Genomic DNA, 26,081 nt, shown 5'->3' with positions numbered 1-26,081 from the left:
GATATAGCTCTGATCACTGGAAGTCCACAGGCGAGAATTTAGGTGCAGGGCACTCCACTATGCCATATGACTCAGACTTTTTCTCGTATTTCCATCTTGCATGTAGACGTGAGTTTGATCCAGTTTTACCACTGATCCCAACAGACTTTAGATCAGGCTGATAGAGGATAACACAGTGGTGACTCATAGTGCGGTATGTGTGCAAAGCTGTGTGAATAAAATGTTGCCTCCTTATTATCATAACCGAGATTATTTTTAACACGAAGCCAAGTACAGTGGCTTTGTTCCATCCTATGCCACAGGAATTGCCTTTCCTATCTGGATCTGACAGAATGGAGACTGTCCACTTCTTCGGGAACATATCTTTCTTCTCATTGCAAACTAGACAGCTCCTTTCCTATTTAAATTTCATGTGAAACATGCTCTATTTTAGTCAATCAGTGGGTTTGCCTTGGGCTACTGAATCATAGCTGACAGCAAATTAATGACTAGGAGGGTGTGATTAGTAGATATTACCGACTACTGAACACCTACCTGCTCATTTACCACTGTCATAATACTTATACTGGCTATTATTATCGATTAATAATAGTCATGAAGAGGACATGATTCTACGGTGCTAATCTCTTTATATATACACATACAACCAGACTGCATTTTAGTATTTGTAACATTCCCATCACACAAATAATTGTATTACACATAAGCTTTCACACAACCACTTACTCAGTAAACAAGCTAGTATATTAAATGAATTTTCTTACGAATCCCTCAATGATTTATTAGAACGGTGCAAATAAATTTTATCCTGGGTAAGCTTGGTGAGCCAACATTATTTCATTTTCCTTTGTCCTATGGGAAGAATTGCAGACTTCGCTAACCTTGTCTCAATAACGGGGGGGGGGGGGGGTGTGCCATTAAAGAACCCCATTTTTGACAAAGCTTCAACTACTCTGTTTAGTTTCCAAATATCAGGCAAGGTTTCATTACATGTCCTGAAGGCAGACCAAATATAATAAAGATAAAAAGGGCTTTTTGTGGCCGTTTTTTAATCCCAAGTGCTATTGAATGGAAGCTATCTAATGAAAAAATAAATAAATTCTGTTTGCAACTTAAAACCCATACAAAGCCTGAACATAATATATTCCTAAAAGGGTACACTTGGTCTTTTGCCACTATGCTAAAATAAAGGTAAACATCTAATGGCTGTTAAATAAAGAGAACCTTTAGATTTTGAAATGAAAATCTAACAAAGGACCAACATTTCTAAAAGTGTGCTATTATTTGGGGAAATGATACATCACAGTTTTTCAATAGCCTCTCAACAGATAGAATAAATACACAATAGATAAGATACTCATGGCACCACATACAATTTGTTCTCATTGTACTCCATTCGGGAATCGTAATGTAAAAGAAATAGACAAAGAATCTCTCCCTTTACAGCACGGGCCTTGATCTGCAAAGTCCAGGTTCCATGATCCTACAAGATCAAGCTAGGGAAACGGCAGAACGTTTCTGCCGTTCCTCCCTTTGAAAATGAGCAATTAGACCTTTCTAATGCACTCATAGGAAAGGACGCAGCATAAAACTAGCACAGCTTAACAATTTGACATGAGAACCATGTGGCGCATTTAATCAGCCTTGTGAACCCACAATCTGATGCCCATCAATGTTCTGCTTTCATTCATACTGTTCCAGACACAGGGGCATATCTGACTGAGGCATTGTACAGGTGTGACGGAGGCCAGAGTGAGCTTTGCTATTTTATTTTAAATTATGTCTTTCGAAGGCATTCAACTGCAGCTGTGCAAATGCTATACTGTAAAGGGGATGGGGGTGGGGAGCTGTACCAATGGTCTTACCTCGTACTCAAAGTCCTCGGTTCTATCTACATCCGCAGGCAGACTGGAAAGGTATTCATTACCTTCGTAAAATTCATGTTCAACTGGATGAAGTGAATGGCAGCTATGTGGAACAACACAGAACAAAAAGAGCAGGTTAGGCACTTAAAACCAGATTTTTTTAATTTTTGAAGTCCTCAAAAAACCCCAGCTCTGTAGCTTAAAAAAAAAATATTGTACAGCATATTATTTAGAAGAGCCTGAGATTTGAAATAGACCCATGAAGATCTTCAGGCTGTCCGAACCTCTTAAAATAGGCTGGACAGAAATAATACAGCAAACTGTAGTGTTGCTTCAAATACAGAGATATTCAAACAGTTTGGACAAATCTTTGATCGAATGCATTCAAAACGGAATTATTGGAGACACCCAATAAAATTCTGGGCATTCAAGGAGGCAGCTCTGGCTTGAGATAACCATTTCTGTCTTGAAAACAAAGATGCAACAAAACAGAACAGAAATCCCAGAAGTCACTGATACAGCGTGGTAACTGAGAATGGGGAAAGCCAACAGCCTTGTCCGAGATTTGCCTGAACACACAAGGGGTTAAACGCAGTAAAAGCACATGGGTGCACAGGTAAGATTCACCCTGGTGTCCCCAGGCATGAGGCTCCCTCTCAGACCTTTCAACATTGATGACACAGGGTTCTTGATCAAGCAGACTTCCAACCACCTCTAGTCCATTTCAAAGCTTTGCAATAAACTCTACACACATTTGGCTGCTCAAGCTTTGGCCAAACACTTGAACAGGACTAAAGTAAGCATTGTAGTGGACTTTTTATTTTTTTTATCAGTAGAAGACTTCCAAACTCATGCAGAACCTAGAAACACACAGATCTGCATAAGAAGAGCCCTACTAGATCAGTTCAAAGGCTCACCAGTTCTAGCAACCTGTTCTCCATGCTGGCTAAGAAGATGCTTTGATGCTCTTCTGTGTCCTAATGCAACTGTATTTCAGCCCCACACTACACCTGAAAAACCTATCCTCCATAAATTTGTCTGAGCCACAGTGGATTATGGGTTTCCAAGTCATTACAGGGCACTTTTCTTAAGATTTTATTTATTTGAATAATTCCAATAATGCTTTATTTTTTAAAAATAAATAAATAAAGTGGTTTACAACCTGAATTAAAGCATCACATAAAGCATTACAAAATGTCAAAATAAGACATTGCAGTTGAAAACGGGGGCTGCAGCCCCCTGTCCATGAATCTCCTAGTTTACTGAAATCAATGAACTTCAGAACAGCCAGCTTCTGCCTAGGAGTTCCAGTCTTGTTTTGGTAGTGATCATTTGTTGCATTGGTTCCCGGGGCCGCAGAAACAAATCCTACATCATACCTGTCAGAAAGCAGGAAGGGGCAGATATCCGGTACCGGAGGTGTGGTTGGTCTTAGCTTGGCCAGAGCCATGATGTGCTCGAACGTAATATCTGTCTGTGTGCAAGCATCCATGAGCCGAACATCCTGTGAGCTCCCAGGTGTTTTGATGAGAGGTGCTCTCCGAAGGACTTGGACTACAATGGGCTCTTTTGCATTCCGAAAAGCCTCCACGGCCTCTTCATGGGTGGCTTTGGAAAGGTCCTTCCCATTGACCTAAGGCAAAACAAATGTCACCCAGCTTAGCATGAAAGAAAGGATATCAGAGGCAGAACGTTGTGATTTATCTAATCTTTTATCAACGTTTATATAATCTTTAACCATAACTCTTCTGTGACGCCAAAGCAAGACGGAAGACAAGTGTTAGATAGCAAACAAAATCCTGTTACGGCTTTTCTATAATATATAGAGCGACTCCCAAATATTATTCTCCTGGAAATAGAAAGAAGCAGAGAAAATAAAAAGTACATGTTTGTTGCATCCTTTAAAAAATACATCTAGGGAAAAGAATGTAAGAGAAATGGATGATCCACCCTGCCTTGTATTAGTGATTTACAGTTAAAGGGTGGAAATGAGCATTGCATGAGTTGACATCAGCTCAGGCAACAGGATTTCTTCTTCCTCTCTACCTGCTTGCAGCACCCATGCCCCAAAATCTGCTCTAGAGGGTCCCCTCCAGGGGCTGCAGGGAGAATATAGGAAATGTACATACAGTATTAGATACAATCCAAGATAACAGATATACGTACATACTTGGGTATATAAGAAGTAAGCTGCAGCAACAACAGCAGCAGCCAGATTATTAGTAGCAAAAAATTGGAAAAGAGGAAAAACACCACAAATATCAGAACAGAGAGCTAAAATCTGTGAATTTGCCGAGATGGCAAAATTAACAGCAACAATTAGGGGCTGCTCAAATCAAAAACTTAACGAAGAGTGGGAGTGCGTAAAGGAATATACAGTGGTACTTCGGGTTACAGATGCTTCAGGTTACAGACTCAGCTAACCCAGAAATAGTACCTCGGGTTAAGAACTTTGGTTCAGAATGAGAACAGACATTGCACAGCAGCGGCGCGGCGGCAGTGGGAGGCCCCATTAACTAAAGTGGTGCTTCAGGTTAAGAACTGTTTCAGGTTAAGAACGGATCTCCAGAACAAATTAAGTTCTTAACCCGAGGTACCACTGTATAGAAAGATTAAGTTTTAGAGCTTAAATTTAATATGAAATAGGCAAACCACGCATGGAGACAAGACGTTGCTATAATATATATGGAATAATAAATATAAATTTCGGTTAACACAGCGAGGAATAATATTGTGTAAAGAAGATCACACATGGGTGAAGGGAAGTAATGGGTATGGGGAGAGGGTGGTATTGGGGTGCATCTAGAAAACTGTTAAGGATATATATGTGACTTAAGAGGTTAAAATGATGGAGTCTAAAGAAGGAGAATAATGTTAATGAAGAACAAAATATTTTGTGAAGAATTTGGTACTACTGAAGACATATGAGATATGCTCTTGACTGTATTTGGGTTATTATCTTTGTAAAACCTTCTGATGTTAAGACTGTATAAAATTGTCTTCAAATAATAACAAAAAAGAAGCAAGCTAAGAAATACACTCTTAGTGGACAATGTAATGTAGCATTGTTACATTAATGTTTAACCACAGGCAAAATAAATAAATAAATTTAGTAATCCCGTTTTATGAATGTAAACCAAAACCAAAAGAGCACAGCAGCAGAATGTAGAACCAACTACTAGGTTGAAAAAGTTGGTGCGAGGAAGAAATCTAACCCGCTAATGACTACACAAGAAGTATTTCACTTCACAATTAAATTTGTTCTCCCTCAACATTTCTTTTTTACCTCAAAGTGTGTGTGTGTGTGTGGGGGGATCCCATGACCTTTAAAATGCTTCCATCCTCATATGATTTCCTTGGAGGATGTAAAGCACTGAGGACACAACCCTCTTCTTTTAATCATCATTTGAAGTTCATCAACACTGTTAGTTATTCTGACTAAAGGTCACCTATTTTAGAAATCCTGCCAATTTTGGTAAAAAAGAAAAGAAAAGATACACGCAGTATATAATGGCAGTTAACATCTCCTCAATGAATATTAAAAAATAAAAAATATATTATAATATTATTATTATTGCTATGCATGTGGAGTTTGCAATGCACTTCTTTGCTCCTAGTATGAAAAGTGTCTTTTTTACCTAGTAGCAAATCTCACCACAATGTGTTCCCATTAAGAGTTACCTTTGGGGAAAGGAAAGGCGTCTGCACATGCCTCAGAACCCCTAAGTCTCTTACACTGACTTTCTCATGCTTTTGGTGTGTGCTCTACTGTACACAAAAACATTCACTGGAAAAGAAAAGTGCCAATCTGCCTGGTTTCTGTGCTCAAAGCAGGTGGGCAGACTGCACAGCCCACTATGGCGCCTCTCATTTGCATAGACCAGTAGAAATATCAGAGTGCCTGGAGCATGTGCTGCGGACATCAGATGTGCTGATGTAACACTGGTCTAAGGCATCTAGCATTTTGAAGAGATTCCTATATCAGGGACCCCGAGGCACCAGTTGCCTATATTCTTATAGGACAGGTAGACAGGGGAACAGCAAAAGGACAAAGGACTTTTAAGATAAGCAGCCTGGCAAATGGATAAACCTCTTAGTGGTAGTTGCAAAATGCAGAATCCTGCAGTTAGTTACTTGCTGCAGATGATTGCCCTCATCCAGTGAAACCAATGCTCATCTCTAGTCATATAAGGGCCTAGGTTGTCTAGCTTAAAAATCAATGTGTTGGCTTTCCAATTTATGAATTCATAGCACCGGCAACACAACTGGTGTATCCAGTGCTCTTTTTTTTCAGCCAGAGTGCGCCAGAGTGCAGTTCCGGCACCTCTCAGGTGCACAACATTGCAGGCTGGTGCTCCACTCCATCCGCTTCTTGCCTTCTGAGAAGCCCAAAATGAATATTTCAAGTCAAAATGGAAGCTGGCCAGCATGTGAAAGTCTACACTTCTTCTTCTTCTTCAGATCTATGACTCCACCTAACTCCTAGCTGCTCCTAGCTGCGATTGGTCAAGCTATGGTGCAGGAGCAATTCATATTTCCTTTTCTTCAATTTGTCTCCTGTGTAGAGGTAGCAGGCTTTAAGCTTTCCAGCTAGGCCTCTACCACTACACTCGCACACATTTGCACAAGGGCCATTCCAAGCTGCCTTAGCCATCCACCTGAATCTAAAAGAACGAGGGAGGTGGGGACGCATTTATTTGACCTACACCAGAACCAAAGACGACTGCCAAACCAGCTATAGAGACAGCTTGTCGTAGTTTTTAGAACCTCCACCAGTGATGAACACGGCTGTTGTCAAACCAGCATCTGTTCAGGGCTGCCCCGAGTTGCCCGGCAACTTACCGTAACAACTTCATGATGGGTTCTGGCAACTATTTTTCTTGAAAGAAAGCACTGGGTGTATCGCACAAAAAATGTGCAGAGAGGGCTTTAGTGCTGCCTGCAGGCCTGCCCTTTGCACCCTCGTTTTGTCCCAAGGCAGGGCTGCTTTTTCTCCCATTTAGGGCTCCTTCCATCACCTTTCCATCTACATGGATAAACAGCCCTGGAAGCATGATGAATACATTGCCTATGATTACCTTTCTGAGCTAGGGATTCATCATCTCTCCAAGACTGCTTCTCAGAGCATAAAGAACTGCCCTTGAAGAATTCACACATTTAGAAATGGAGTTTGAACATTTTAAGTAAAAATAATTTAGGTGCCAACAGATACTAAAAAGTAAGACAGTCCCTCACAATCTAACAGACATGATATGAAATGAAAAAAGGAATGGAAGAGGAAGAGGAAAGCAAGCACCTATTCATTTTCTGGCCAATGGATGGGGCTAGGTTGGTCTCTCTCTTGCTAAGATTTACTTCAGACTATTTATAATTTTCGGGTATGTTTGGGGAAAAAGAACGTCTTGTTTCTAGAATGTTTTCACATTCCCACCCGCAATAGAATCCAGGAGGCAGATGATACATATGTTGTTAAAGATTTAAGTCAGGTCAATGGTGGGGCAGGTGGCTGCTTAGAAAGTGCAAGTACCTCACCTTGAATTCCATAGGTAGAATGCAGGATATAACTGTAATCAATTAATAAAGAGCATTAAAATATTGGCTTCTGCGGTTGGTCTCTTTGGTCTCAACAAAAGAGGTTGGGATACATTTGTTGGAGCAGATGGGCTAATTAATCCATAAGCAACTTGTGAATGTTAAGTAAAGAGCATATCTCCCCACATAGAAACCATATTACTGCCTTGTTTAATAAAGCTTCTGTTTAATGAACACTCTTCGCCTTTTGGATAAACTGTGAAATCTGGGCCACTTGTCAAAAACTTCCCCAGAGTGGCTGGTGGCCGCTGCTTGGAAAGGAGCCATCCCCCTTTGATTATCTCTCTAAACCCAGCCACGTGCATAAATTTATCAATATCAGAAAACAAGAAAACAGGGGGTTCTTTTTGTCTTTGATGCACACACATGCACATGCTAGCTCTAGCAACCAACTGGCCCTGGCCCACTGCCATTCCCAAAGGCAGTCAAACCATATCTTTGGCAAGCACACAAGCACATTTGTGAAATGAAGCACAGGGAAGGAAGAGGAGTTATAAATAGATGATATAAAGAGCAGGAAGTAAAATGACTATCCAGTGCTATCCTAATGATAAATTGTGGTTCCAATGTCAAACCCATAACAACCTCAACAAATTTGTGTTGGTTTCTGTCTTGTTTTTAGACTGCAAGAGGCCCACTCTTCTTGTTGTTTTGCTGTGTTGAGTTTGGCTCAGTGTTGCCAAAAGCAAACTGTCTCTTTAAGAAAAGTGCTTCTTCGTTTGCTGTTGTATATTACAGGTACTTGCAACGTGCTTTATTAGTGCAAGGCCATGGTAGTTATAAAAATAAAATATAAACTACAATAAATATGAAAGCAGCCGCAACAGAAGCAAAAGAACAAATACAGCTTCAGGATTTGTTTGTTTGTTTGTTTGTTGAAAACACCCTAAAAGATGACATTAAGAAACCTGGGCAAAAAACAAAACAAAACACCTTGCTCCCCCAAAGCCAACAAATCACAGTTAACCAAACCTCACTGGCAAAATTCCACAGCAGGGAGACATGTTAGTGTACACTCCACTGTGAGATTCTATCTAGCCACTACTACATATGCTGACACACAACAAGCAACTATCTAGAAGAACCAATGGAAGATCCTCATGTTTCCTAGGCCTCCAGTTCCATCCATAAGAGTTAAGCAGAAGAGAGCAATTATAATAATAAAAAAGGGAATCCGCTGGCTATTGTCAACACTAACAAGAATATGTATATGACCAAGCATCATGGTTCTTCCAGTTGTATCAACAACTAAAGTGTTGCCTGAGAGAAAGCTTTCATTACCTGTGAAATTTACCTGCACAAAGGGAACAGTAGACCCTCCAAGTGTATCTATTTTCAAGGGATAGTCCTGGATTTACAGAAGCCATCCTGGTTTCTGATTGGATCCCAGAAGGTCCTGCTTTTCCTTAGGAGATGTTGGAGGGTATAGAGAAATGCAACACACGAACCAAGGAGATAATTAACTTTTATATATGCTGGAAGCTGCCCAGAGTGACTGAAGCAACCCAGTCAGATCAGCGGGGTATTATTATTATTATTATTATTATTATTATTATTATTATTGAATAGGATGTCCCTATTTTCATTGGAGAAAAGTTGGAGGGTATGGAACAGCAAGATATTCAGGAGTGCCTATCCAGACTGGAGAAAACATGTAAAGTATGCAAATCCCCCGGCTCTATCACTCTTCCTATTTATATACATATATCTTTCTGTAGGGGTTCCCCATTTTTCCAAGTTCACTAGCTTATCACACCAGATGTCCTGTCAAAACAGCCACTGTTCAAGAATTCTGGTTGTATCAGACTGTATTGGGAGCACTGCCATGCTGTCACCAAACAAAATGGGGTGTCAGGAAACTGGAATAAATGTAGAATCTGCATATATCACATCCGGATGATAATCCACATTTCTAGGCTTTCCCAGATGGTGGTTTAATGAGCCCAGAGTGTATTTAATATGCAAATTGCATGTTATATTGACCAACTGATTTTTAATTACTGTAATTCTGCCTTATGGTGATATGAATTCAGCTAGCTCTAATACACATAAAATATATGGATTTATCATTTAGCATAATTAGAATTTCTCAGTCAATTATTACAAACTTAAAAATGCTTTATTTTGCTTGGCAATTTACTGGCCCACATATTACGTAGCCATTGTGAAATATGTTGTATATGGTGGTGTTTTCATAGGTAAGGGGGAAGATGGCTGAATTTGGATGACTATTTCCATGTAAGTTTCCACTTTCCTTGTTTTACACCAAACATCATATTTCAGTTTCATTCATAAGAAAAGCAACGATTTCCTTAGTGAATAACCATACTGCTAGCTGCTTTAAATGCTACATTAGATCAAATTAGACATGTTCAACTTACCTATAATAAATGCCATCTTGCGTGTTATTTATAGGCCCCAACACTTCCTCAGAAACATCTTTCTTTAAAAAAATGGAGGAGGGAAAGAGAAAAGGGGGGGGGGGAGACCCACAAGCTGTACGGCAAGGACTATATGAGCCATATGAATGGGCAACTTATCATTGTCATCACAATTCATCCTGTACCACTGCTTGAAACTCCAGGTCTTCTCTGAGCTGAGCAGTTTAAAAAGATAGATGGTTGCCTTCTGGCTAATTGTGGGAGTTCTTTCATTACTATAAAAAGTCTTTTTATATCTCAAGTGACTTTATAAGCAGTGAATAATGAGACTTAAAAGTCTTTCAAAAAAGGAGTCCGCTGATCAAATGCTAGAGTAACTTATGGGCATAGTGACCTTTTTACTCATTGAGTTACTTCAAACTGCTGCTGTTGGCACATTATTAAAATTATCCATTTATGGAGTGCAGTAAGGCATGAGGCAGCTCCCCCCCCCCATTTTTTCTTGAGAGTTATATCCACTTCAGGAATCAGCTCAAAAGAAAACCTGATGTAGCTACCTACAGCCACACATCACCCATTTTGCTGACATGAAACAACATAGAAAAGACTCAGACATCTCCTAACAGCTGGGCAAGATCACTTGGCACCAAGACTAGCTTAGTCTGCCAGCTTTGGCAGTCTAATCCTAAGAGGTAGCGCTTTACTAGCTGTGAGCATATCCACGCCTAGTGATACTCTGTCATGTTCAGCAAGGCTCCTGGAGCAGTAGATACATCTGTCACTGCTGTCACCGTTCCCCCTGGCCGTGTCAGGACCAGGAAAGTGCCAGGAAAATCTATTCCAACACACAAAGCAACACAAAAAATATCTACAAGGGAATCTAATGCAACTCTGCTATAGCCTCATAGCTAAGAGCCCAAGTGTTATCGAGTCTACATGTGTCCCCGATCACATTGACATGTGTGTAAACATGTTATTGCCTGAGACACATGATATTTTGAAATCTTGGGCATGGCACAGAGAAGTTTCACTGTGCTTTAACTGCTAGATGAGATTAGCAAAAGATTGTTGAATTCCCATCTGGGTACAGAAGAAATTCATTTATTATTACACACACTGCCAAGAAGGGACAGGAGAATAAAAATAGTTGTGGAGCTTGAATCACTAGAATGGTTGAAGGAAATAAAATTGTTACAGGAAACAACACACAAGGACAGATTTCCTCAATCCCATGCTGAATGAATTGGCAGTTTATACTTTGCTGGTTTCTGTGATAGAGATTCACAGAGGTGGCACATATTCCTGTTGTCAAATAAGAAATGGGGAGGGGTAATAGGGGTCTAATAGGCTGCCATGGAGTCTCAATGCAACAGGCTAATGCAAATGGCAGGGGTTTGGGCTATGTGGGCGGTGGGGGGGGGGGAGAAAGCAAGATCTTGGAAAAGGAACAGACAATGAGAAACAGAAGAGCTGAAATGCTTCTAATTTCCTATTCCTCCTAGAGAGCAGAGAATTTCTGAAGTTTCACAATGACCTGAGATTCTGGGGTCACAAGCTGCATAATGAGGCTCTATAAGTAGCTAGGCATGAGTCTCTGAATGCAAGCTGCAGTCTACCTTTCAATATTTGTATTCTGTTCTTCATCCAGGGAATCCCGTCTGGAGAGGAACTGGATTCAATTCCCTTGAAATATAGTTCAACTCTGCAAACTTTGTTCAAAGGTAGACAAATTCCCTTAAGGGGGAACATGTGGCTTCATGCCTCTGAATGGTGTCTGACGGGCCGATAGAAAACAACAGACATAGAGGAGAGGCAAGACAAAGTGAGGAAGGGGGCTAGCTATAGTTGGGACAATCTACCCTAGGAATTATTATTAAAAATAACTTCATTTATCTTTAAAATAACTTCATTTATCAATCACTTCCCATGAGATATCCGAAAGCAATTTACAATACAGCAACATATAAATTTCAAGTACTAAATTCTGTACTATTATTCCTGATGTATAAAAATTGGTTTAGATTCCATGATCATAGAGCAAAGTGGTCCCTTGGGAAAACAAGGTTACAGCCAATAAGTTCTACTCTGAGAAGACCTATTGAAATGATGCCTATTCATTTCAAGGGATCTATGCTGTATATGACTAACTTTGGATACAATGAAGTTGAGACAGAGGCTAAAGGTAGGAGAAGATTTCATAACAAATTATTGGTATGCTAAACAACCAGAGGTTGGGTGCATTAAGTTTCCCACCAGGAGGACAGGTGGTCTTTGGGAGTAACCATGAGGGTTGTGAGCCAAGCCAGATAGGTATCCTAAGTATTCTTGGTCTTGACTGCAGACCTGTTCCCACCAGAGCAAATTACTAGAGCAAAAAATACGGTACTTCTCAAAACTGAAGAACCATACTCCTGTTGGCAGGGGGCACTTGGACACATCCAGAGTTCTTGCTCTATAAAGGCAATAATTATTATAATAATAATAATTTATTATTTTCCCAACCACTCTGGGCAGCTCCCAACTGAATATTAAAAACACAATACAACATTGGTTTGTCTCCTATTAATGAGAATAGCTGATGTACCCCAAGGTTTGCTTCTTCTGCCATGCTTAAATAAAGAGCTCATGCTCTGCACTGTCACCTGCAGAATGAAGTTAAAGAAAACAAGGAATTAAGGGGTATGATCAGAATGCCAGTCAGACTGAGCCTTGGGGTGACATGAGATGTGAGTTAGAAATTACCTAGTTGAAATTTCAGCTGAGATATGAACACCTTTTACATCAAGAGGAATAGCTGAACTAAGGGCAAAAATGACAAATGATCTTGTAGCAAGTTAAGAATTAATATATTATATGATAAGTTTTCATAGTATAAACTGAATCTTACTGTATCTTTAATATGGGCATTCAAATAATGGCTAGACTAACAGGATTGTCATAAATTATATTGAGATATAAAATGCATGTGAACTTCTTTGAGCACTTAGAAAAAGTATGATATAAATATAAGTCATATTCTAATGGTCCATGGCTATTTTATTTATTTATTTTTTTAATGCAAACCCAATTCACATACTGTACTGGCATGTGGAAGATGTGGGTTGATGATGAAACCAAGCCAACATCAATCAATAGTTCACCAGAATGCTGCCTAATGTGGACAGACCAGTAGCATAGTAAATGTAGCTTGAATTACCTTGAAATCACACAACCATTTTACCAAATGCTGAACTCTGAAAGTATCTGTATAACCCATGCTTCCTATATGCTGATCTGATCATGTGTCTACGTTTGTTCTGGGTATAAGCTTTTGTAGAAGAAGTGTGCATGCACACAAAAGCTTATACCCAGAACAAACTTAGTTGGTCACTAAGGTGCTACTGGACAATTTATTTATTTATTTTTTACTGCGTCAGACCAACACGGCTACCTACCTGGATCTTTTTGAAAGCAATTCAGCAAAACATATGCCGAAGTACTACGGTGATTTGCTCACAGTAGACTTTATGCCATTTGGCCATGTTTTCCCCATAAGTATAAATTATTGGGGAACAATAATCATTTGCCCATGTCAAAGCTAGACTATGGCTACCAAGTTTGGGGCCTGCTGGCAAGTCATACCAGGTAAAATGCAGAAGTAGGGGATGCCAGAGACTGGCTGGCTGGAGGATAAGAAGAGGGACTGGAAGGAGGAGACTGTAGAAAGAAGAATCAAATGTCAATATAAGGCTTTGAGGATGAATCTGAGTGCTGCATGCCTCTCTCCTATTGTGTATGTTGGATTTGAATTTTCAGAACTCTGGAACACTGCATATAAGTTATATTATACATACATATTGGATACTTTTTAAATAAAATTGTCATTTATAAAATTTCATCCAAGTTGCTTTGAGGGTAAAACACACACAAACTCACTCCCCACTAGCTCCACTTCCCTTGTGTATCATGTACTGATTGTGAAGAATAGTTGTGGGAAACATGCTTCCACCAATAAGATGCATCTTCCCTGAACAATCAGCTGCTCAGTGGACAATGTAATTTTGAATTCGCAGCACAGAGAAGGGCAATCGAAAAACAGAGGCTCCTAGAAGAAGAGAAATGTCTCGTGCAGGTTTGAAATGGCACTGCAAAATCTAAGCAAATACTCTGCACCTGAGGAGAAGGAGAAGTCTATAAATCATTCTCGACAATCAATTCTGCTATTTGATTTTGCCCTGACACTTGTTGGGCTTAGTCACTGACATGGAACTGCTGTAAAAAGGCCAGGCCACCAGGGAAATCTGGCAACCTCAACATCTGAAAGTGTACTAGATGACCTCCTGCCTTCATCCCTCTTAGTACTATTTTTCATCCTTAGCATAATAATATGCTGTCTTCCCGGCAGGATCTTCTCTTTTCATCATTGTTGCAAAAGCGGAAAATGCAAGGTGGAAACAACAGCTAGAAATCTGGTTCTTACATCTGGGTTGTATTATAATAAAATGGTGGAGAGGGGTCATTGCTCCTTGGGTGAAGCACCATGCTTTATGTAAGAAGGTCCCAGGTTCATTTTCCAGCATCTTCAGGTAGCAGGGCACTTTCTGGAGTGCCACTGCTGGTTATATGAGACACACTTAGGCTAGATGGATCAATAAACAGTCTACAGAAAGCAACTTTATTTGTACACAGTACACGCTATCCCAAGTGTGTCTTTTGTTATTGCAAAAAGCCCTAGAATTGAGAGCGTAGTTAGGTAGAGATAGTGAGCTAATAACAAAACTTTCCCCCCCAGATCAAACACACACAATGCAAATACATTAACCAGCAGGGGCTCCTGTCTCATTACAATAGCCTGTAACTTCCTGCTGGTTAATGTATTGTATTGCAAGTGTTTGAAGTGAAATTGAGGTGTTAGTCCTCTAAGTGCCTAGAAAAAGTCTGAAAAACCATAAGAATATGAATATTTACTTCTAAAGACTCCCACGGATACGTTTCCATGAGAAATGTCTCAAGTCTATTTTCGTGCAGAACATGAATCAATGCCTTTTATTCTGGTTTAAAAGAATTTACTTCAAACACAGAGTTAATTTTCATTGTAGCTGATATAGCTTTACAAGTTAGTTTCCTTATTATATGGTTACTGAAGAAGATTCCTAAATAATTTTCAGACATACTGCACTCATCAAAAATGACAACATGATATGTCAAAGTACCACTTGACTATGCGTGTGTGAGCTTCAAGGGGGGGAAAAGGCCTTTGGTTTGTTTATTAATGATTCAAATACGAAGAGTCTTTGTAGACTCTGCAGAACTACTGCCTTTCAAAATGTCTTACAAAAAATAAACGATAATTTAAATTTCATCAGTTCATGCTTCCTAGCAGGTCCCTGCTTATAGACTTTCTCAGGGCCCAATGACATGGGGTTTGGTATCTATGTTCCAAAATATATTTAGTACTGTAGAACAGGAGCAGCCAATTGATGATCAAGGGGGCTGCAACCAGACTCGCTTTGATTTTTCCTAAGTGCTCTCCCATAACTGCAAGATACTCTCATTTTCCAGCAAAGTACTTGCTGGAAGTAAGAAGCAATGCCACACAACACAATCACAAAAAAGCATCGAAATGGGAGGCACATGCTGAGAAAGTTCATGTGCTTCTTTTTCTTATCAACATAATTCCTCTTTGTCTCACAGACAGCCTCTCATATCATAAGCCAATGGACACCTGCAAGGTTGAAAGCTGCATTATGTCCCCCTCGTGCACAGCTTTTAACCAAGCCAGTGTTGTGGCTGGAAGAATAATACAGTCATACCTTGGTTCTCGAACGGAATCCATTCCAGAGGTCCATTTGACGTTCAAAAACCAAGGCACGGCTTCTGATTGGCTGCAGGAGCTTTCTGCACTCAATCGGAAGCCGTGGAAGCCTCATCGGACGTTCAGCTTCCCAAAAAAGTTCTCAAACTGGAACACTCATTTCCATGTTTGCAGTATTCGGGAGCCAAAACGTTTGAGTCGCAAGGCAGTCGAAAACCAAGGTACGACTGTACATGAGCCAAGTATGCACTGTTTTTGATCTACTGTTGCCTGTCTTTTTGGCAAATGGCAGGTTGCTCCAGAGACAGAGAAGTCTCTGGGGTGATCTCCCACTTCCCAATAGGAAGGATGCCTAGCCTGTGAGATAAGAAACAACGCAACTCTCATCTAAACAGCTTCACTTTTGCAAATTATGAACTTTGGAGAGATGGATAGGCCAGGGAGAATCTGTTCCTCCAGGTTTCTTATCCGTGCTCTAAAAGCAAGGCAGCGCCTGTTCTATGCACCACATGGATGGTCAAGACCAGAGCTGTAAAAACAAGGTTCAGTCCTGTTCTTTACACGTGTAACTTACGTCACCTTTAAATAAAACCTTACAGTATTTTAATTTCATTTCATTTATTGCTTTCATTCAGCTTCTTCCCAAGGGAAGTACCATCAACTAAACCAGTTAATTAATTCAATAAAGTCCCCCCAGACTTAATGTGCCCACACCATGTCTCTGTACTTGGCCTTCTTTGCACAGTGCTTCTCAGTGGTGTGTTTTCTGCAAGACAGCAGAGACAGGCCAGCCAGGTATCCACTTATTCACTGGAAGTTGGTTAAAAGCTGGATCTTAATGTCCAGTGTGGGAAGGATTCTCTAGTTTGTAGCTATTTTCCTGTTACTGTACCTGAGTTCTCCACTCACCCCCAACACTTCTTTGAAGAAACAGAATGAATTATCCTTTGAACAATATATTTCAACAATTTATATATTGTTTAACACCAAAGTTTCTAAAGTTTCAGTGAAGAATAATGTTACAAAAGTTATATACTGGATAAATTCTGTTAAAAATAGCAACGAAATTAGAAAAATTAACTTTAAATGCATGCTGATTTTTTTTTTAAAAAAAATGTCGTCACCAAAGCAACTGAAGTTTACCAAGGAGGGGGCCTGCCTGACCCCTGCCAGGAGGGAGTTCCAAAGAACTGGGCCCACACTGTTTAATGCACGCTTCCTGGTGGATGCAAGATTTGTATCTGAGCCATATGGGGCCACTAACAGCAACTGCACCGAAGATCTCAATGACTGGGCAGGGAAATAAGGCAATCAAGTGGTCCTTAAGGTATCCTACAATAATCTTGCACCTGGCCCTGGTAGCATATGGTAAGCCACTGCAAGCTCTGGAGCACCTGGTTTATGTGTTGGTGGTAGTCTGTCTTCACCAACTGTCTAGCTGCAGCATTTTGTACCAGCTGGAGCTTCTGAACCATGCCTGAGGGGAGTCTCATATGGTAGCAATGAGAATGGTTGCATGGTATGCTTTCAGCAGGTAATGCAAGGCCTTCAGCTACCTGGTGCCCTCCAGATATTCTGGGCTACAACTGCCAGCATTCCTGACCCTTGGGCAATGGTAGCCGGGGTACTGATGGCACTTGTGGTACAAAACAGCTGGAAAGCACCAGGGGGTGAGGAAGGGTGGTCAAAAGGTTTGCTTATGGGTACACTTAATATACAGTGGTACCTCGGGTTACAAATGCTTCAGGTTACAGACGCTTCAGGTTACAGCTTCTGCTAACCCAGAAATAGTACCTTGGGTTAAGAACTTTGCTTCAGGATGAGAATAGAAATAATGCTCTGGCGGCGGTGCGGCAGCAGCGGGAGGCCCCATTAGCTAAAGTGGTGCTTCAGGTTAAGAACAGTTTCGGATTAAGAACGGACTTCTGGAACGAATTACGTTCTTAACCCGAGGTACTACTGGACACAGGTGGGGTGTTTTTTGTTTTTTTTTTGTTTTTTTTTAAAGCAATTTATATTGAAGAGCACATATAACCTTTTAAAAAATACCTTGTAGGAACTATAGCAATGCTATAAACTTAGAACAAAGGGCCACCTCATTTTTGAAATAAAGACATTTGTGGCTCTAGCATGTACTTTTAAAAGTGTTTACATTTTGTTTATAAGAATAGGTATTTGGTGTGTTGAACCAGCGAACTGGTTTCAAATGCAGGTGGTCTTGAGAAGGGGTGAGCAAACTTTTTTAGCAGGTGGCTGGTCCACTGTCCCTCAGACCTTGTGGGGGGCCGGACTATATTTTGGGGGGAAAATAAAAAAATGAACGAATTCCTATGCCCCACAAATATCCCAGAGATGCATTTTAAATAAAACCACACGTTCTACTCATGCGAAAACACCAGGCAGGCCCCACAAATAACCCAGAGATGCATTTTAAATAAAAGGGCACATTCTACTAATGGAAAAACACGCGGATTCCAGAAAGGGAGCAGGGTTCTGCGGAAAATGACTTTGGCAATCCCACCTGCCATTGAACCTAATATGTTTTGCCTATACACAATTTTAGTTTAGGCAGGATCCCCAGAACGTAACCCCTACACAAGTTGCAGGCTTACTGTAATTGTATGTGGTCAGAAACATGCTGTGTGCAAATGGCATTAGAGAAAGAGATGCTCTTATCCCAGCATAACTAATGCTACTTCTGATTAGGTTGTTTTTCAGAGGCAAAAGAAATGTGGGGCTTAATCCAGGTGGAGGACTGGGCCAAATGGAACAAAACATTTTAAATGCAAGTTTCCCACTTCACATGGTTTTTGGAATACAGCCTTACTGTAGATTTAAAGAAAATGCAGGCCAAGTTTGCAATTATTGCTTTAGGAGCTTCAAAGAGGATATGTGATCAAGCTCTTCCCACAGTTGAACATTTTAGATGGTAGGTAGCCTGTTTCTGATTAAATATACACACACAAGTATACAAACACTGATCGAATGTTTTCTTGGGAAATCAACCCTGTTTTAAGGTCTGCACCGGAATGAAAAACAACACTACAGGCAAGCTCCTATCATGCACTTATTGCAGCAGAAATAGTGTTCAGGGCATAATCATAAATCAGAACCGATTCCTGGCTGACTCTACATCAAAGCTATATCTACTATCTGCACAAATACTTGCAAGGAAGTGTAGGAGATAGAGAAGTAAAGCAAAGCAGGTGAGAAACAATGTTGTCTCATAATGTAAATAGCAATATGAGACAAAGTCAGGGGCCCCAAGGATTCAGGTTAACATCTCTTCTGCACCAGACCCTGACAAGTCAGCATTGATCTTACCAGCTGCAAGCCGTTCTTCAGAGCTACCAGGTGATTATTCTGGAATATAGAATAAGGGGGAAAGCTCCCACTCACTGGATCATCACTTTGTCATGGCGAGTGGGCTTGAATGTTCGTATGACCCTTGTGAACGAAGCTGTCGGGAATCTCGTATTCCCAGCAGGGTCACCCAAGGCGGTAAGGTCAAAGGGAAGGAGCTAGACAAAGAATGATCCAAGAAGTTCTCAACGGCAGAACAGGTGGATGATAACAAGCGGTATGTTACAACGGCTGTGAAGGCTGATGAAGGCTGCAGCAGATAGGAATCTATCGGTTTGTCGTGACTACTTCATGCCATCAGAACAGAGCCCTACTGCGAAGACTGTGCGTTGGTCAGCGTGCACTGATCTACACACATAAAACAAATTCACACACAGGCGTCTTCCAAAAACCCAACCCAAACCCCAAGAGTCCCATGGCGATCGGCAAATGGTAACGGGGACAGGATCGTAAAATCGGGAATCCCCTAGTCATGAATTGGCACATGGGTGGTGGATACAGAATCAGTCATTCTGACTCAATGAACGAGGCAGTTGAGCAGCTTGGCAGCTGCATCCATGACTGAGCAGCCCTTTTTAAGATCCACTCTGCTCACCCTGAAAAGGGGGAGGGGCTAGAAAAGGTGCCATAAACATGGTCTGCCTCCCCTTTTCCCTGACTGGATTACCGCACCCAGTGGGGTCACCACCTAGCAGTCGTAAAAGACAATTAGTCACTTACGGCCACACTGTAGTCGCTTATGGACTCATTGTTAAAACCTTGTTTATGGAAGACAATCTTACTCAGCTACAAGTGATAACCAAGAAGATTCTGGAATATAGAATAAGGGGAGAAGCATACAGAGTTTCTTCTCGCATTCACAGAAGTATTAGGGAGTTGTGATGGGCACTTCCCAGCTACCCTGGGCCCCGTGTTATCTGAGGGTATGGTGTTACCAGCTAACAGAGTGCATCCCTTTACAGAATAGCTGCCACGGGACAAAGGGTTAATTATTCCCACAAGGGTGCCCCTTTTCAAACAGCCTCCAGATTCCCCTGGAGCTTCTTAAGGTAGCAAGGCATTATAGCTTTGAAGTGTGGTCATTTGCTTATTTTGAGAGACCACACCAGGTTTATGATGCAGGACCTAAAGTTTCCTACAACAGGGAAATAACGAATTTTAAGAGAATGGTATACATTGCAAAAGTTACAGAAAACCAATATATTTCCTTTGGAGCAAATCTGCAAACACTATCTGCTTTCCCTGGACTAAATAGTCCCTCAGCTCAGCTCTCAGATGTTCCAAACTTACAAAGCTTTTCTTTAGTATGCTGAGCTCCACCCGGAACCAAAAAAACTTCTAGGATGGCTGCCTATTGATATTGACACCCACTGTCAATCACAGGCTCCACCCAGTGAGCCACGGGAATTTGTAAAGACCCTTAGTCAGAGATTAGCAATCTCTGACATAGGTAATGGAAATTTCCCTACCTTGATATTTGAACCTTATAGAGTGGTGCCTCGCAAGACGAAAAGAATCCGTTCCGCGAGTCTCTTCATCTAGCGGTTTTTTCGTCTTGCGAAGCAATCCTATTAGCGGATTAGCGCTATTAGCGGTTTAGCGGCTATTAGCGGCTATTAAAGGCTTAAGGGATTAGCGGATTAGCTGCTAAAAGGCTATTAGCAGTTTAGTGCCTTAGAAAAAGGGGGCGGGGAGCGAAAAAAAATCGCAAGAATCGCAAGACATTTTCGTCTTGCGAAGCAAGCCCATAGAGAAATTCGTCCTGCGAAGCGCATTGAAAAACGGAAAACCCTTTCGTCTAGCGGGTTTTCTGTCTTGCGAGGCATTAGTCTTGCGGGGCACCACTGTAGTATTCGCCAGGTTCCCAGGTTAAGCGTACAATCCCCCAAACAAAAAGGAATAAATATACATTTCCATACAAGTAAAACACAGTATCATAGAACTGTAGAGTTGGAAGGGACCCTAAGCGTCATTTAGTCCAATCCCCTGCAAAGCAGGAATCTCAACTAAAGCATCCATGGCAGATGACCAACCATCCATCTTCTGCTTAAAAACCTCCAATCAAAGAGAGTCCACCACTTTCTGAGGAAGTCCATTTCATTCTTGAACAGCTTTTACTGTCATAAAGTTCTTCCCAACGTTTCGTCTCCTTTCTTGAACCTTGAAGCTATTGGTTCAGGTCCCACCCTCTGGAGTGGAGGAGAAAACAACCTTGCTCCCATGTGACAGCCCTTTCAATTTTTGAAGATGGCTATCATATCTCCTCTCCATTACCTCTTTACCATACCAAACATACCCAGTTCTCTCAACCATTCCTCATAAGGCTTAATTTCCAGAACCTTGATCATCTTGGCTGCCTTCCTCTGCACACGTTCTCGTTTGTCAGTATCTAGAAATGGACACAGTACTCCAGGTGCGGTCTGACCAAGGCAGAATAGAGTGGTACTATTATTTTTCATGATAAGGATCAGGGCTTTTTTCCAGATGGATCTCCGTTCCAGCACCTCTCAAGTACACACCATTGCCTTTGTAAGAGAACAAGGGAGGTAATCATGGTGAGTTCTGGTACCTCTTTTTCTAGAAAATCGGACTGATCAGGACACTCTCATTAAAATGTGTCGGGATTATACAATAGTCAGAAGACAGCGACTAATAAGGTATTATGTAAGAGACAATAAGTAATCTGTTCCTTCTTAGTTGACCTGATTCTCCATAGGGTGAAAAAATTAAAACCACAGTCCATTTAATATTGGTTTTAAAGATATAAATGAAGTCCATTGTTATGGTGTGTTGTCCCTCTTTGCTAGCCATACTCAGAACTGCCTGAGTCAGCTACCAGGCAATGTGCTTGTAGTTTTCAGTTCCGCATTACAAACAGCAGCCTGCTGCATGTTTTTCCCCACCATAAACCATTTTATATTAAAGTTCTTCTTTGTTGATGTAACCTCTGTGTGTCCTCTTCTTCATGATCCTTTTCAATCACCACACCTACTGCTCTTCTACAGCCATTAAAAAATAGCTTTAACAAGGACATGGAAAACTGAGTTTTATTGGAACAAGACAAATTATGATTTATTTGCATTATTTACTTTGAAAACAATTCATTAATAACTCCATATACATTATTAAAATGATACAAAGTTATCTCCAGTTCATCAAACATAGCAAAACAAAACACTTAAAAAAAATAATATCAGACTGTGGGAAAGGTTATGGTCAAAACCAAAATTTAAACATTGGTTGTTGCTGTTCATACCTCTTTATCAATAGTGCATTATTGTATTCCAATATATCTCTTTCTTTCTTTGGCGATCACTCGTAGATGATTAAGATTGTCTTCCGTAAGCACAGTTTTAACAATGAGTCCGTAGGTGACTGTGGAGGCCAATTCTGGACCCACATGTCCTTCCACAGTGGAGACATTGGTTCCCGGGCGGGAGTTGATCGCAGTGTGGATTTGCCAGATGTGCCTTCCTCTTAGTGCATTTCTCCCTTGCGTTCTGAGTTCCAGTGTCTTCAAAGTCCATGACACCTTTGGTAAAGGCTGTTCTCCAACTGGAGCGCTTGCAAGCCAGTGTTTCCCAGTTGTAGGTGTTTATACTACATTTTTTTAGATTTGCCTTGAGGCAGTCTTTAAATCTCTTTGTTGACCACCAGCATTACGCTTTCCATTTTTAAGTTCGGAATAGAGTAGTTGTTTTGGAAGACGATAATCAGGCATCAGCACAACATGACCAGTCCAACAAAGTTGATGTTGAAGAATCATTGCTTCAATACTGGTGATGCTGAGGACAGAACCACAAGTTTTATATGGAAATAAGTGGGTGTGAAAAAAGTCCAATGGCTGCTTTTGCTAGGTATCATCCCTAGACAGACTGCTTTTCCTAGGCAGCTTCAGTTGGGAGGGAACAATTTGTAGCACAAAGTCACCACTCATTTCTCCTCTCGAAATCACTCCCTCAGCTTCTTTTCTGTCCTGCAACAGGTTTTCAAACACATGTGAAGGACAATGTCCACTTGAACCCTGCAGGGGAAATCATCTGGAGAATCTGTGGTCCTCCATATGATCTTCACACTCCTGTCTCAGTGACGCCTACGATGGCTTGGTCATTGTCCACAGAATGGAAGATGACAGGATCCCCAAGGATGTGCTCTACAGGGAGCTGGCTTCAGGCACCAGGCTATTGTCAGACCAGCTCTGCATTCAAAGATGTCTACAAATGTTTCATTAAGGCTGGCAACATCAACCCTGCCCTGTGGCAAGGTTGGAGACAAGGCAGCCGGGTCGTGTATCCATAACTGGAACCAGATGAGGAATGGCCACTGGGAGGAGCACAGATAGAAGAAATCTGCAGCAACACAACCGGACGCCTTCACCTGCCCTAGCTATATGTACCTCCGATATTGGTCTCTACAGCCACAGCAGGCACTGCAACCTTCCAACAGTCTGACTTCACCCACAAAGGTGCACTCTTCCATTGTGCCCTGAGACAGACGGATGCCAACAACTCCCATCACTCTGAATATCAGCTATGCTGGCTGGGGCTAATGAGAGCCACGCAATATCTCCCTGATGTCCCCCTGATTTAGTGGCATCAATTTAGAGCTCAGAAGTGACAAGAAGGTGAAAGGGATAAGCATACCTCTCCCTGCTCTGCCTTGTGCCTTGCTTGTACACATTTTTTACTAGGAGCTAGTGAATACATATACATTTTTTTTTATCTTAAGAACAAATCTCAGCGTTAGTTCTTATTTATTGAGACATGGTGTAGACAAATGTTTCCTGGTGCCTTAATGTGTTCATAGAAGTTAGCTCAAAATTGTTTAATTCTTTCAAAGTAATATTTTTCAGGCTATTAACCTGGCAAGTGGATTATTGCCCTTGGGTATTTCATGGAAAAAATAAAATTGAAAAGAGATAAGGTGTTTCATTAAAATAGCTGTTGTTCTGCATGAGCAAACGCTGATATTTCTTCCATAATATATTAGACTTTCTAAAGCAGCTCTGTGGATATGCTCAGCTGTAACTGTTCCTTCTAAGCTGTTATGGTCAGCTATATCAATCGTCTGTGAATTTAGAAGGGTGTAGACAAAAGACAGCAATGAGTCAGTGTCTTAAAATTGCTCATAGACTTGTGGAACAGTTACAGATATTCAACTAAAATTGCTCAAAATGAACATATTTATTGTAGTCAGTCAACTCTATCTGTACAGGATAGATTAGTTTCCCCTTTTAAGACACTGAAATGAAGGTTGGATGTTTAGTGCACATACACAGCACAGGGGCTAAGAAACAAAAACGCAGGTCACATATATATTTGCTGCTTATCATCTTGCTGTACCTGTTTGCCACAGTCAGCCCACATGCTTGTGTCACAGTTCACCTCTCACTATGGCAGACTATGGACAAATCTATACTGATGAGTTATAACATTAAAAATGTGTTTAAAAATGTGACACCAGAGTGTGCTGGAAAGCAGTGATCTTTTGCCAATGGGAAATTGCACTGGGAGATTTTTTATAGCTTTTTTTAATATAAAAAATAACGTTTTCCAGATCACCGTAGATCCAGCCTATAATAAATATCTATACAGATAGGCTTGTTACTCAGTTCTAAAACTGGTCTGATAGGTTCTATTTAAATTCACTCACAATACCAATCAGTTCTATGACTGTATTCCTTCTGGACTAGTTTGGTCCTCACTCTGCACTCAGCTCTTATCTGTGGCTCCTAGAAGCTGTCAGCATGCCACAGTGGCCACACCCCGGGAAACAGCTTTGACTGTGCAGCTAAACCAGGTGAGGGCAACCTGTGAGTCCCAAACCCTCAGTGAGTTAGGGACCTCCCCCTGCATGTGAAGACAGGCTCTGGTGGATTGAGCGGATGAGACCAATAGTGGGTCTAACCATCAAGAAGGTGGTTTCTGCATGTGCTGTAGAGGGAAGTGAGGGGAAGATGGGGTTCATCAACCTGCGAAGGCAGCCCAGCTAGGAGAAGGAAAACTCTGACCCTAAATTTCTTCTGCCTTGTGGGATATCTTTGGGAGAAGAAAAGGCTAAGGAGTAAATCTTACAAAAAGCCGCAGTGGAGTCCCTAAGATTGTTGGATGGCACCTTGTAAGCTTCTTTCTGGCAACTCCTACAGCTAAACTGGTGTCAAACATTGTTCTGCTTTCCTTTAGGAAATGGGGAAGTAGACGGATATAGTTAACATTTGTTTCCTTTAGATCATGGATGCAGCTTAATCCCAAACTTCAGTTTCACTAATATAATGGAGAAAGCTTAGGGATGGTTTTACATTTTGCCAATTTCCTTTTTTTTTGGGTCCTATACAAAGCCCATCAGCTGAAGACTTGACTCCCTTCCAGAGAGTCTTCTTGCAACTGTCGGGCAAACATAAGAACCATTTTGGTCAGAAATATATTTGCAACATTCTCTGGTGAATTCTTATATCACAATGCACCCCAGATATTAGATTTCTTTAATCACTCATCCTATGATAAGGCTACCTAAAACCTTGTTTTAAAAATATGCATATAACAGAACAAAGCTAAATACACACCAAGAACAGATAGTGTCTTCTAAGTTAATGTTGGCAGTTTTTTTTTTATTTTACCCACCATTTATCACTGGAATGAACTTGCATGTGGTTGCCAAATTTACTCACAATTGGGGGGGGGGGGGAGAGAGCATCGTAGTGCTTGGTCACCAGTTGGCACACACAGTTGGCACCACAGATGGACCTGGCTCCCAGATGCAGCTTCTGGAGAAAATAAAATCTGCAAAGACTAATTCCCAGATGATACAAGCTTAGCACAGCTCCTACAGGCTTAGCTGGAAAGATGCTTCCTTTTTGGCACGGGTTGGGGAGCTGCAGTCTGGAAGCCACCTGAGTCCCCATTCTGAAGTTCATAATATAAGTATTGCACCATCAAGTCTGTCTAGGGTTTGGTTATGTGAATATATTTGTTGTGTCACTGACATATAACTTCTGTTGGCATTCTTAACCTCTATAGTGTCATATACATCTTTAAAAAAATAAAAATAAACCAGGATATACACTTTCAATTGCAGGCAATCCCCTTT

The 26,081-nt window shown here is 41.0% G+C and overlaps 1 protein-coding gene across 2 annotated transcripts in view; it reads right to left on the bottom strand.

Annotated features, from left to right (window-relative positions):
- PDZRN4 (PDZ domain containing ring finger 4) overlaps positions 1-26,081 on the bottom strand; it is a 216,035-nt gene that overhangs the window by 35,319 nt on the left and 154,635 nt on the right. For both annotated transcript variants that reach the window (XM_083399508.1, XM_083399509.1), the window contains 2 exons: positions 3,245-3,498; positions 1,866-1,968 (listed from right to left, as the gene is read on the bottom strand). In XM_083399508.1, coding sequence (XP_083255634.1) covers positions 1,866-1,968; positions 3,245-3,498 — 357 coding nt within the window. The remainder of the gene's footprint in view (positions 1-1,865; positions 1,969-3,244; positions 3,499-26,081) is intronic.

This window comes from Podarcis tiliguerta (genome assembly GCF_965153285.1).
Source record: "Podarcis tiliguerta genome assembly, chromosome: 10".
NCBI lineage: Eukaryota > Metazoa > Chordata > Lepidosauria > Squamata > Lacertidae > Podarcis > Podarcis tiliguerta.
The sequence above is the reverse complement of the archived record's forward strand: the minus strand, read 5'-3'. Positions and strand labels throughout refer to the sequence as shown.